The 13,924-nt window shown below is 37.4% G+C and overlaps 1 protein-coding gene across 2 annotated transcripts in view; it reads left to right on the forward strand.

Moving 5' to 3' along the window:
• RIMS1 (regulating synaptic membrane exocytosis 1) overlaps positions 1–13,924 on the forward strand; it is a 480,747-nt gene that overhangs the window by 252,504 nt on the left and 214,319 nt on the right. For both annotated transcript variants that reach the window (XM_060114420.1, XM_060114421.1), the window contains one exon: positions 10,535–10,875. In XM_060114420.1, the coding sequence (XP_059970403.1) occupies positions 10,535–10,875 (341 nt within the window). The remainder of the gene's footprint in view (positions 1–10,534; positions 10,876–13,924) is intronic.

Consider the following 13,924-nt stretch of genomic DNA (forward strand, 5'->3'; position numbering starts at 1 on the left):
CAAAGACATTGAAACTCTAAAAAAGAACCAAACAGAAATTTGGGAGCTGAAGACCTCAATAAAGGAGATAAAGAATGCATTAAAAGCATTGGAAATAGAGCAGACCAGATGGAAGAATTAGCGAACTCAAAGATTGAAATCTAGAAATGATATGTGTAGAAGAGGAAAGAGAATTAAGATTTTTAAAAAAGGAGAAATTCTGCAAGACTATCCAACTCTATTAGGAAGTACAACATTAGGATAATGGGTATCCCAGAAGGAGAATAAAGAAAGACGGGAGCAGAGAGTTTACTTAAAGAAATAATAGCTAAAAACTTCCCAAACCTGGGGAAGAAACTGGATATACAAGTCCATGAATCTAAGAGAACAACTAATTATCTCAATACAAAAAAACCTTTTCCAAGGCACATTATATTAAAACTATTGAAAGTCAATGACAACGAATTTATTTATTTATTTATTTAAAATTATTTTTAATTTTTTTGCAGTACGTGGGCCTCTCACTGCTGTGGCCTCTCCCATTGTGGAACACAGGCTCTGGACACACAGGCTCAGCAGCCATGGCTCACAGGCCCAGCCGCTCCACGGCATGTGGGATCCTCCCAGACGGGGGCACGAACCTGTGTCCCCTGCATCGGCAGGCAGACTCTCAACCACTGCGCCGCTAGGGAAGCCCCAAAGAAATAATTTTAAAACAGCCAGGGAAAAAATTATCATCACCTACAAAGAAACCTGCCCTTAGGCTACAATAGATTTCTCAGCAGAAACTCTATAGGCCAAGACAGAGTGGAATGACATTCTCAAAATACAGAAAGATAAAAACTGTCAGCCAAGAATACTCTCTCCAGAAAAGTTACCCTTCATAAAGGTACCCTTATGAAGGAGAAATAATGACTTTCCCAGACAAACAAAAGCTGAGAGAGTTCATCGCCACTAGACATGCCTAACAAGAGATGTTGGAAGGAGCTCTTCTACCTGAAAGGAAAAAGCAGAAGTATACAAAACTTTTAGTAAGGTGATAAATCAACAGAAAAAACCAGAAAATTACAACTCTATATCAGAATATGTTGTTAAGTAATTAATTATAGCATAAAAGTTAAAGGGAAAAAAACATTAGATATAATTAGAGCTACTTCAATTTGGTGACAAACTTACAACATAAAATGGGATACTTTGAGACAACAAAAACATAAAAGGGGAAGAAGAAAAGGATGAGATCCATATAGGCAAATGAAAATGAGATGCTATCGGTAGAAAAAGGACGACTTTATCTATGAGATGTTTTCTAGAAATCTCATGGCAACCACAAAACATAAATCCAAAGCAGAGAGAGAAAACACTAAAAAAAGGGGGAAACTGAAAAAAAAATTATAGAAAATCACCAAATTAAAATGGCAGACAAAAACAGAAGGAAAAAGAATCAATGGAGATATAGAGCAAACAGAAAGGAAAAAATAAAATGGCAATACTAAGTTCTCATTTCATAATCACCCTAAATATAAATGGATTGAATTCACCAGTCAGAAGACACAGAGTGGCTGGATGGGTTAAAAAACAAGATTGAACTATAGCTCTAAAGACAAACATAAGATCAAAGAGAACAGATGAAAGATGATATGCTAAGCAAATGGCAGTCAAAAGAAAGTAGAGGTAGACATACTTGTATCAGAGAAGACAGTCTTCAAGCTAAAAAAATGTAACTAGAGACAAAGATGGACATTACATAAGGATAAAGGGGAAATTTCATCAAGAAGACATAGCTATGATTAGTATATATGCACCTAGTATAGGATCACCATTACCTCAATGGATAGATCATCCAGATAGACAGTTAACAAGGAGACAGAGGCCTAAAATGAAATATTAGACAGGATGAACTTCATAGATTTATACAGAACATTCCATCCAAATGCAACAGAGTACACATTCCTTTCATGCACACATGGAACATTCTTAAGGACAGAGCATATTTTGGGACACAAAACAAGTCCCAATAAATTTAAGAAGATTGAAATTATATCCAGAATCTTTTCTTATCAGAAAGTTATGAAACTAGAGCTCAACTACAAGAAGAAAGCTGGAAAATCACAGAAATGTGCAAACTAAACAACATGCTACTGAACAACTATTGGGTCAAAAAAGAAATCAAAGGATATGGAGAAAAGGGAACCCTCATGCATTGCTGGTGAGAATGTAAATTGGTGCAGCCACTGTGGAGAACAGTATAGAGGTTCCCCCCAAAATTAAGACTAGAACTACTACATGATCCAGCTATTCCACTTCTGAGCATTTATTCAAAGATTAAAAAACAAAACAAAACCCTAATTTCAAAAAATACAGGCACCCTTATGTTCATCATAGCATTATTTACAATAGTCAAAATATGGAAAAAATCTAAGTGCCTGTCAACAGAAGAATGTATAAAGGAGAAGTGTTTTGTGTTCATAGAATAGAATATTGCTCATTCATTTAAAAAGATGAAATTTTGCCATTCATGACTACATGGATTGACCTTGAAGGCATTATACTAAGTGAAATAAGTCAGATGAAGAAAGACAAATAACATATGATTTCACCCACAAGTGCAATATAAATCAAAGAAACAAACAAAATAAAGGAACAAACCAAACAAAAAGAAGCCCAAAGGTACAGAGAATAAGTATTGGTTACCAGAGGGAAAGGGGGTTAGGGGGTCAATTATACAGTGACACATGGACACTAAATCCTTGGTGGTGAGCATGCAGTCATGTATACTGAAGTCAAAATATAATACTGTACACACAAAACTTATATAGTGTTATAAACCAATAAAATAAAAAGTACTTTAATATTACCTGTGAATTTCCATAATACCAGCTATCTATTGACCAGGTAATATACAAAATAGGAGTCATTTTACTCACAGTAGAATATTTTATGAGACTTTATACACTTTCTGTCACTAGAAATGATAAAGTTGAACTTACTTGTGAATTCTCACACATAGTACGACGATACTTTCCTTGCAAACAACAGATACGTTTCTGTTCCTTAAATTAAGAATATGAAAATAATAATTGCCACAATTTATTAAATGTTAATAAAGTTACTGAATGCCAGAAAAAAAACATGAGTCAGGACATAGAACATAAGGATAGTGCATGTTTGGATGCTACTGAAACACAAAGACTAGATAACTAAATACAACTCGGTCCTGTGCTGTATATGAAGAGATGCACCGCCAACAAAATGACACAAAAAGATAAACTAAAGGGGTTAGAAAACATATCTGGCAAAGATGAGCCTAAAGAGAGTAAAACGAGCAGTATTAGAATTCAATTCAAAAAGATTCTGCAACTGAGCTCCTGCATTTAATTCTCAACACAGTGGCTAGAAGGATCCCATTAAAGCATAAAACACGTTAGGTCGTTTCTCTGCTCAAAACCTTCCAAGAGCTTCCATCACTCTCATCGTGAAAGTCAAAGTCTTTGCTGTGACTCACAAAGACCTACTCATTCTGACCCCTGTTGCCTTGTGAACCCACCGCACCACGCCACCTTCACTGCCTCGTCCCCAGCTGTTCCTTGAAACCAGTAGGCGTACCCTTCTACAAAATCTTCTTCACTTGCTGTTCTTACAGCCTGACATACTCAGATACCCTCTCTCAGTGAAATGTTCCCTGATCGGCCAGTTTGAAGGTGAATCCCACTCACTGCCACACAGAATGCCTGTTCTTATTTTTTCTACAGCACTTCTCACTATCCAGCATGCCTCGTATGTTTACTATTTTGTTTTGTTTTTGTCTGTTTTCTTCACTAGAACATAAACTCCACAGGCAAGATTTTTGTCATTTTGTTCACTGATCTATCCCTAGAGCCTAGAACAATGCCTAGCACGTAACAGAAATATTTGTTTAAATCAGAAATATGTGCAGAGTATGGCACTTCATACAGAAAATAATCATTTAATTTAATTGAAGACATGTCTTCAGTGAGTTTTTGTATATGTATTGAGTGCTTTCTGTGTGCTAAACACGGTTGCATATATTCTCTCACTCACTTAATCCTGACAGAGCCTGTGAAATCATCATTACTATTATTTTCCCTATTTTACGAACGAGTAAAGTGAAACATAGAGAGATGGTGTGACTTCCTCATTACCAGAGCAGGAAAGTGGGACAGTCCACCCCCAGTTCTGCTCTTTTCATCGTGTTCAGTGTTCAGTGACATGCTGTGACCTACACAGAATCAAGATAAGAAAAATGTTTGACTTTTACACAGACAAAAGCAATGAGAGACACACCATCAGACAGCCTGTGTGAGAGCATCTCAAGGTGTAGGAACTGTATAATGTAATGCAGCTGATGTGGTTGAATTACGTTCACATTTATACGTCTGTATCTCTGTAGGAACAAAATTTATCTCGCTGGCTTTGTATGCAGCTGAAAGCCCCTAAAATATTTTATATGTATGATTAGTAATGATGATGGTAATGATTAGTTATTAGTAATAATTAGGCATTATCATGTTATTAGTGCCTCATAAGCACTTACTATCTGTCAGGATCTGTGCTGAGCGATTCAGATAAATTATGTCATTAATGCCCAAAACATCTCAGTGAGTTAAGAGCTATTATCATCCTCAGTTTACTGATGACGGCACTGAGTTAGGGAGGGGGCCTGAGTAAAGAGCCAATAAGAGGTGGATAGGATAGATTAGAACCTGTGCTGTTTAACTCTAGACACATAGTCTTCTTTGAAGGTCGGCTGTGTGACGAAGGATTATCCAGTAACCATGTTGAGATAGTTAGCTATGAGGGGAAAAAAACTCACTTTAGATCCCTATCTCTTGTCACACATCAGAGTAAATTCTGAGGGACCAAGGAGTAAATTGTAAAATGTTCAACCATATTTAGTCAATAAAAATAAAAGCGAATATTTATCACAGCGTTTTCTGGGCTAAAGTACAACGGAAGAATTGCCAAGGAAGAGCACAATAGATTAGACTGTATAAAATGAAAAACCATTTTATTGACAAAGAAAAAGATACTTGAAATGACAAGTAACAACATGAAAACTCTTTCTCTCAAAGAGTTAAATCAATTAAAACGGGTAAGAAAATAGTATTAATTCAATTGATAAAGACACAAAAGGCTGGGACAGTTAATATCCTAATGAACATCTGGAAAAGACTGGGAAAAACGTTCATTCTCATTAGTAAAATTGAAATGAACGGAAGTGATAAAATTATCAATAAATGGCAGTAAATGATCATGGTATGCCATTCTACTTTTAATCATATATTATGAGTATAGTTGAAAGGTAAATATACCATAGACATCAAACCGCATATACCTGTCTATGTAACTATGTATATGTGGATAACAATGAAATAAAAAGAAGAAAGCATTATATCAATATCAAAAATAAGAATCCTCTGCAAGTATATTCTTCCCCAACTGCAAGTCCATTCATGAGAGACAAAGTACAACCGAGCATCTAAGTTCAGGGCTAGTAAACGCTGCTCCCAGCTGTATACTCTTGCTGTGACAGAGAAGGATAAGGTTGATTTAGACACCCCTCTCTCCTTCCATCTAATCATTAGTTTATTTCCTCCACCAGGCACATCTGCAACTTGAAATAATACAGTTCTTATCCATCATAGAGCTGAGTGGTGGGCTTAGATTATGCATGATATTCTAGGGGGCCAATACATTGTCCCACTTGGTGGAGAATGTTCCTACCTTCAGAGGCAAATGGGTTCTTCTTTTAGCCAGCTAAGTTTCTTTATGTAAACTACACTGTTCATTCCATGAGGTCCTTTGTTGCTGTTGCTGTTGTTTTCTCAGATATTTTATTCTCACTCTTGAAGTCCTCATTCCAGGACCCTCATCCTCTTGCTCCAAGTTTTTTTTTTTTTTTTAACATCTCTATTGGAGTATAATTGCTTTACAATAGTGTGTTAGTTTCTGCTGTATAACAAAGTGAATCAGCTATACATATACATATATCCCCATATCTCCTCCCTCTTGCATCTCCCTCCCACCCTCCCTATCCCACCCCTCTAGGTGGTCACAAAGCACTATTGCTCCAAGATTCTTTTTGAGCTTCCAGAAGGGGCTGTTCATGCTGGGACTTCCCTTAACTGCTCTTCCTGCAAACGACCATTGGCTCTTAGATCCCATTTTCTCCTCTTTCTTAGAAGACTTTGTTTTGCTGAAACTTGTTTTGCTAAGGAAGGCTATGTGAGTGGTAAATTTTCCAAATTCTTCCAAATGCTGAAAATACTGCTTACTGCTTTTACACTTGATTGATGAATTGCTTATCTATAGAATTGCAGGCTCCAATGTTTTCCCCAAGAACACTGAAGGTATTTCTCCCTGTCTTCCAACTTTCAATATTGCTGATGAGAAATCTGATCTATTCTACTTGAAAGGGATCTGACTTTTTCTTTCTGGAAGCTCTTAGGATCTTCTCTTTATCTTTGGTGTATTGAAATTTTATAGCAATGTTGTCTCTTTGTGGTTTCTTTTTCCATTCTTTTTGTTAAAATGCAGTGACTTTTTCCACTCTGGGAATTTGCCTCCTATTATTTTTTACAAAATTCATTCTCCTCTATGTTCTGTTCTCTCTTTTTGGAACTAGCTGGACTTTTTCTCATATTTTTTTATCTCTTGACTTTTTAATAAATTCCTTCTTTGAAATTCATTTTTTGTTGTTGACAATCTTAGTACTGTTTTTCAAGAGCTTTTTGTTCTGGTATCTGAACACTAATTAGAGACCATTTTAAGTTTTCTTTTCTATTCTTGGAATTATCTCTTACTTTTCCAAAATCAGTTCTCCTTTACATTTATCTTGGCCTTTCTCTTTAATGCTCTAGTTTTTTTTTTTTTTTTTTTTTTAATGATTTATTAACTATCCATAGGGGGAAAAAAGGCACAAAGACAAAAACAAGGCATTAGAAATGTTGATTGGGACTTCTCAGGACTTTATGTGCTTATGTGGAGGTATTTTTGAATGGACAGTTATGACTTTGTTAGATACCTTTTGGCGATTATTTAGGTGAGATCTCATTATATTATCTAAAATCTGAAACATTGATGAGAGTGAGAATACATGGTCTGGGGGCATTATTAAATCATCAGATCTTAAAATCCAGAACTGATATTGTCAGGTTTTTGGTTACAATTTGGCAAAACCTATTTGGGAGGCTATTTTGCAAAATAGACAAAGAATCCTAAACTGTTGTATAGTGCTTATAGCAGAAGAACCTTAAAAGCACTCTAAAATTTTACCCAGTAATTTGATTTTTCTGATACATTCTAAAAAATAAATGACTTTAAATAGGAAAACAGTTTGATCAACACTTTTTTACTGCAGAGTTCTGTATTAATGTGAAAGAATGTAAGCAGTTTAAGGGTTAGACTAATGGTATACAGTGTCTATAGAATATTTTGTAATATTAAAATGTTTTAGAAACATTTAGAATCCATGGAAATATTTATGCTGTAATATTAAGTGAGTAAATAGAATGCCAAGTTACAACGGAATTTGTTTTAAATTTGCATAGAAACACTAAACTGAAATCTTAATAGTGGGACAGTGGGGTTGGGGTGCTTTACTCTTTAAAAAGAAGCAATTTATATCATATTCTATATTTCATAAATCCATATTATGTATTTAATAAAATTCCAAAAGGAAAAAATAAACCTATGAAATAGCAACAACAATAACAAAAAGCTGGAGAAACACACACACATCAAAACAAGCACCAAAGAGAACTCACTCATTTTCATCTCCTCTGTCATCAACTATTTTCCACTATCTCATCTACTATGAGACAGTGGAAACCTATCTCACACACATAACTGTGTTGCTTCTAAGCAATGAATTAGCTCATTTTTATACATGTCTGCAATGTTTGATACAAAATGTGTTGAAAGGTATGATTAATATTCTATTGTAATCTCATATTTTTTTTACATCTCATATAAGCAATTTCTTTTTCATTCGTAAACTTTGTGGCAAGACTAATTTATATAACTAATAACGGATATTGGGAGAGAGTATTTCAATAAAAATATTTTAACTTTTTTACAGTTAATTTTGCTTTCAAATTGGCAGATAGGTTGACCACACTTATAATTAATTTTTAAATACAAATCTAAAAATATTATCGTGCACAAGAAAATAATACATAGGAAAATTTGGAATTAAACAATAGTTTTCCTAAGTGTTAAAACTCTACAAAAATTAATGAAATATCACAGATTTAAAAGAATGAATAATATTAAATGTATTAATTAAAACAGCTGCTTCTACTTAACTACTAATTGTAACCTTTTGAATAAATTAAAAATGAAATTAAGTGAATTGTAAAATTTAACTAAAATTTAATTAATTTAATTTAATTACAATGTAATTCTAATTTTAACTTATTAAAATAAATAATAACTATATTTTGTTTGCTTTATCAATCCTGTAGCACATATTCAAAACTTGTAACATATTCAAAACATGGAACCTGCACAAATCTGGCAATTACTTTCTATTGATCCATTTTTATAGCACTTAAAAATGTGAAACAATCAAGCTAAGATTGTGATAACAACTTTCTAGAAAATATGCAGATGTGCATATTTTCTGCTTTTTTCTGCCTCTTTATTCAGCTTAATTCCATTTTGAAACTTTTGTAATAACTGTAAATTTTGTTGTGTTCTGTATGGTTTTGAAGGAAATTCATATTTATCCTAAATACACTTTAATATTTCTGTAGAAAAGAACCTAATTTGATAAAGAGTAGTATTTTGCTTATTATTAGTGTAATAAATAAAAATTTAATGGCTACTTAGTTTCTGTAAAATAGTCAAAGCTTCATACCAATCTCCTTGAACTCCATGAATTCAGACCTCCTCATCACTGCCTTGTCAACCAAAGAGGCAGCCAAAGAGGGAGCACATCACCTGTCCCCATCCAGGGTCTGGGCGGAGGAGATTCAGTGTCACTGTTGATGGAAGTTCTGGTCCTAGGGTATCGCCATCTTTGATACATCCACTTTCAATCAACCAGGACTTCTGAGGGACCTTATTAATGATATCTAAGAGATGGTGGTATTAATACATTATGCACAGTATAGCCATATTTGGCAAGCATGTTAACTTGAAGTTCCATTCCATAGATCCTGTATTCTGATACAGGTGTATACAATGCATTGTTCATCTTGTTAAATGGAAGTCTGTGATCTAATACATTGTGCAGATGCTATAATTAACTGCTTTTGTGGACTGAGTTGTCTTCATTTCATAACCCGAGGAAGTGTAGAGGAATGAGTTAAGATAATCAATCTTAAACATTTTATAGCAAATATCTCTGCTGGTCTTAGTTTTCAAAATTCATTTGAGTTTTCTTGCTTGGAAGGGAGCAATTCTTAACAGTTCATCTGCAATATTTTCCTTTTTAAAAATATATTTTCTGTCTTTTTCTTATTCTCACTTTAGCTTTTATTTTGTCTTGTAAACAATAACAAGTGATAGTTTTCTTTGTATCCATCTGAATGTTTTCAGTAGTACATTTTCTTCTTTTTACCAACTAAGCAATGCTTCTTCTTTTCCTCTTTTATATTGTTTCTCACTTAACGTTTCTAGGATTTATTCATCCTTACATGATATGTTTGCACAATTGTTGACTGAGTCAGTATTCGTGAAAATGGGGACCTAGAGTTTGGTAATCAGCCTTTTCCGGAGGTGCTGTTTCTGAAATGCAAAGGAAAAACTGAAGTGCGACCCGAGAAAAGTCACTGAGGCGGGCGTTGCTGTTATTATTGTGTTATTCATTATTTCTGTTACCATCATTGTCCCTATTATTACATTTGTTGTGTCACCACGAGGAGAGAAGCTATACAGATTTATTTTAAGTGGTGATAACATCTTATAATTTATCAGCAGATGTGTTTCCAAATGATGGCTCCAAAATAGCTCTTCTATCTGAGGTTAGTTGATTGCTGGTAAACTAGAGAGAATTCATACAGCCTGACCTTTTCTTTTGTGCCTACCTTTCATTGTTTGTTCCACGTGAATATCTTGTCATATTGATTTTAATAATGGATGGTTTTTGAGAAGATAGATCCTTCTAAATACTATGACACACTGAGGTTTATGTACATAAATATTAATTCTATGGTGCCCTACAACGTTTTTCTAATCAATCAACTACCCTGCTTAGACCATTTTTACTAAGCTATTTTAAATGAAACTTCAAAGTCAGTCATTCAAAATGTGATGGGTACATGGTAATATGCAACTCAGAATCACAGTGTTATAAATGCCAAGCAAAACTCTATCCTGGTTACCAGAAGTCTATGATTTCTGATGCGTCTCGGTCCAGGCATTCATATACTTGACAGTGACTTGTGCAAAGATCATTTTCATGAGAAATGTACAAGGATAAATATAAAGATGACAACCATTCTTGCTTCCTTAAGGGATATTTTAGTGTGATGAAAATAAATAATTTCCAAATAGCACAAAAAATTTATATCGTTCTCTCTTCTTCAAATAGGTGATGTGGGTATGCAATTTGTGTCGAAAGCAACAAGAAATCTTAACCAAATCTGGGGCGTGGTTCTTCGGAAGCGGCCCTCAGCAGCCAAGTCAGGATGGAACCCTCAGCGATACAGCTACAGGCGCTGGTTCTGAGGCCCCGAGAGAAAAGAAATCCCGGCTGCAGGAGCGATCTAGGTCTCAGACCCCCCTGAGCACAGCCACTGCCTCTTCCCAGGACCAGGTTCCCCACAACGTGCCGCCCGACAGGAGCAAGGGGGCTGAGCCCTCGCAGCAAGCTGGGAGGCCTGAGCAGAAGCAGGCTTCTTTCAGGTCTAGAAGTGAGCCTCCCAGAGACAGGTAAGAGGTCATCAACCCTTAAACAAAAGGCAAAGTCTTAGATGGAGAGCAAAGCCATCTTCAAGAATTTAACTGCTAGGATATGTGGAAGGGGTACTTCTCAGGCCCATGAGGAAGGCAACACTGGGCCTGGGCTGTCTCTGTCTAGAATGTATCCTTCCTTAGGAGACCTTTGCTGAGAAGCTTATCTTTCATGCACGGATGTAAACAAGTCATCTGACTCAGTCACCCACCTGCACTACTAACTTCCAACTCTGAACTGAAAACAGCTCTTGGACCGTTTATTCGCTGTTTGAGTGAGTCCTGTAGTTGAAAGTATGCTCTGAGAGAAGAGGATGGGGAACTGACCCACTGGAGGGTGCGTGGGTGCATCAGCAAAGCCTTCCTAGAGGACACTTCTTTTACGCTGAGCTTTGAAGGTGACTAGGGATGAGCCAGGTGAAAGGTGGGATGGGTGCTCCAGGTGAGGGCACTGGCATCTGGCTGGAAGGAACAAGGCCGGTGGGACAACCCAAAAGATGCTCTGGGCTTGAGGGTGAGTAGCAGAGAAGGGGGGCGAGTGGAGAAGAGGTGACTGGTAAGGTCTGAGTGCCCAGGTCACACTGGGCCTTTTAGCCAGGTTAAATTTCATAGACTTTATCTTAGAAATAATGGAAAGCCTCGGAGGATTGTAAGCCTGGGATAACAGGATCAGATTATTTATTTCAATTTGTCGATTGAGTCATTCATTCAAAACAGTGGATTTATGACCAGACAGGATGCCGTGCACTAGGCGACCGTGCTGACAAGGAGGACGTGGCCCTTTTCTTCCCGAGGCTGTGAGTTTGGGGGACCTGATGGTTATCACTAGGTGTGGCTGCTTTTTGTCTGTGTGACCCTTATTTATTCCACTGGGTGCGAGGGTAGGATCCGAGGAAGGCTTCTGCTATCTTTTTCAAACAAGACCCACACCGTAAGATCAAAGACTTCAAAGCTGAACAGGTCTGGATTCCAGGCCTGGCTCTGCCATGAGGGGTCACAGGCACCTTGCAGGGGTTGAATGAGCACATGTGCTCAGCAGCTGGCCCTTGGGTGGCCTCCAGTGAATGCAGCCAGTAGCCACCATGTGTTTACTATCAGTGAACACCGCCAGGAACCAGAGGGCATAAAGATGCTTCGTACAGGGTCCCTTTTCTCACAGATCCTGGGGAAGAGACCACACCATCTCCGAGAGAAGACAGAGCGCCAGGCAGTGAACTGGCCCAGAAAGGTGATGTGATCAGAGCTGGAAAATACAAACACGAGTCCTTTGGGAGCCACAGGAAAGAGGAGTGTCTTCTGAATTCAGGTTTATAGGACACCCAGGAATGTGTGGTGGGCAGACGGAACAGGAAAGGCCATGACAGGAAGGATACAAGAGCCACTTCAGCGATGGCAGGACTGGTGACAAACTGTTATGAGTTAAGGGGAGATGAAGATATCAGAGGGGCAGTTCAGGATTGCTCAGAAAAAATGATCTCTTTTAAAGAACAGGAAGAATTTGGGGCTGTAAAATTTCTAAAGAGAAAAATATGAGTCCTGTTTCGGATAGAGGGTGAAAAACTACAAAGAACTTAAGAGTAAGGGCCAGGAAGAGGCTTTCTGCTGAAATTTGAAAAAGACTGATAAGGGCAAATAGCCTTTCTGATTATATAAATACTTAAGAAAACAATGAGGACGTGGGGCTGGAGGAAAAGGCAAGGAGAGCCGGGTACCAGTCAGGGTTGGCCTGCTTCACAGAGAGAAGGAAGACAGAAGGAATGGCCGTCTGCTTAAACTACTGAAGAACCCTTGATCCTATTTTGTACACTCATCAGGAGCGAGTGGGAATGGAACAATTAAGGTAGAGGTGAGAAAAGGCCTATTCAGTGAAGCAAAGAATCTGAGAGACTTGGAGAAGTGCCATTTGCATAATACTCTATCCTTTCATAAAGCATTTTCACAGATGGTGTCTTCTTTAATCCTCACACAAACTCTGCAAGGTAAGTGTCATTTATCAGCATTTCAGAAAAAAAAAAAAGTAAACTGACTCAATAGAAACTTCCAACAAGCACAGCTCTGCCTTAATGAGCTACTAAAACTTTGCAGTGCATTCATCACTCTTATGAAAACTCTATCTGGTAATGATGGATTGTATTCATAGTAGACCCCTTACACTGGAGAACAGCAATGCTACCTTTGCAATTCCTCCCTCCCTGAAAACCCCTTCCACTTCAAAGGGCCGAGTGATCTAAATGCCTCAGGCAGCATCGGCCATGCTTCTATTTTGCTTTTTTTGTGCCGCTGGAAACCCTTTGCCCTTTCTTTCCATCATCACCAGACCCTCCTCAAACTGACCCCACAGCTTAGCAACTACTACTTTGGAAAACCCCAATAGAAACTGCCCTACTTTTTCCCATCTTGTATATTATTCTCAAATTTTGTTCATGAATTCTGCTTTTGGACTTCCAGTCAAACGATGTTCTCTCTGGAAAGCCCTCTCTATGGACCTCGGGATTCCAAAAACAGCCTTGGTTGCCCCCATTTTAGTTGCATAGTACAGCATACAGTGCCTGAACGCTTAGCTGAGGTATCCCCTCTTTGTAACTTCTGGGGTCGATGCTGGAACTTTCCCAAATCAGATGGACTCCAGTGTACAGAAGGGCTGGAATGGGGTATCTTAAACAGTAGAGCTTAAAGATTCAGACTGCCAAACCCTCTTCCCTCACTTTATCTTTGCCCGTGCCTCCCAGAGGATGGAGAGAAAAGTAGGACACAAAACGGGTTTCTTTTTTCATATTCTTTTCCATTAGAGTTTATTACAGGTTATTGAATACAGTTCCCTGTGCTATACATTTTGGACTGTTTTCTGAAATGAGGGAGAAGGCCAGGGATGGGGGGAGGGAGGAAAAAGGAAAAATTATTTCAAAAATTTCAAGATTTCTATTATATTTGCCTGGGCAAGGTAAAATGAAGGCTAAGGTTCAGCCATTTATTTTTCCTAACCGTGTCCCTAAAAAGTGGTGGGGTGCACATATCTCATAAAAAGTAC

This window comes from Mesoplodon densirostris, chromosome 12 (genome assembly GCF_025265405.1).
Source record: "Mesoplodon densirostris isolate mMesDen1 chromosome 12, mMesDen1 primary haplotype, whole genome shotgun sequence".
NCBI classification, from domain to species: Eukaryota; Metazoa; Chordata; class Mammalia; order Artiodactyla; family Ziphiidae; genus Mesoplodon; species Mesoplodon densirostris.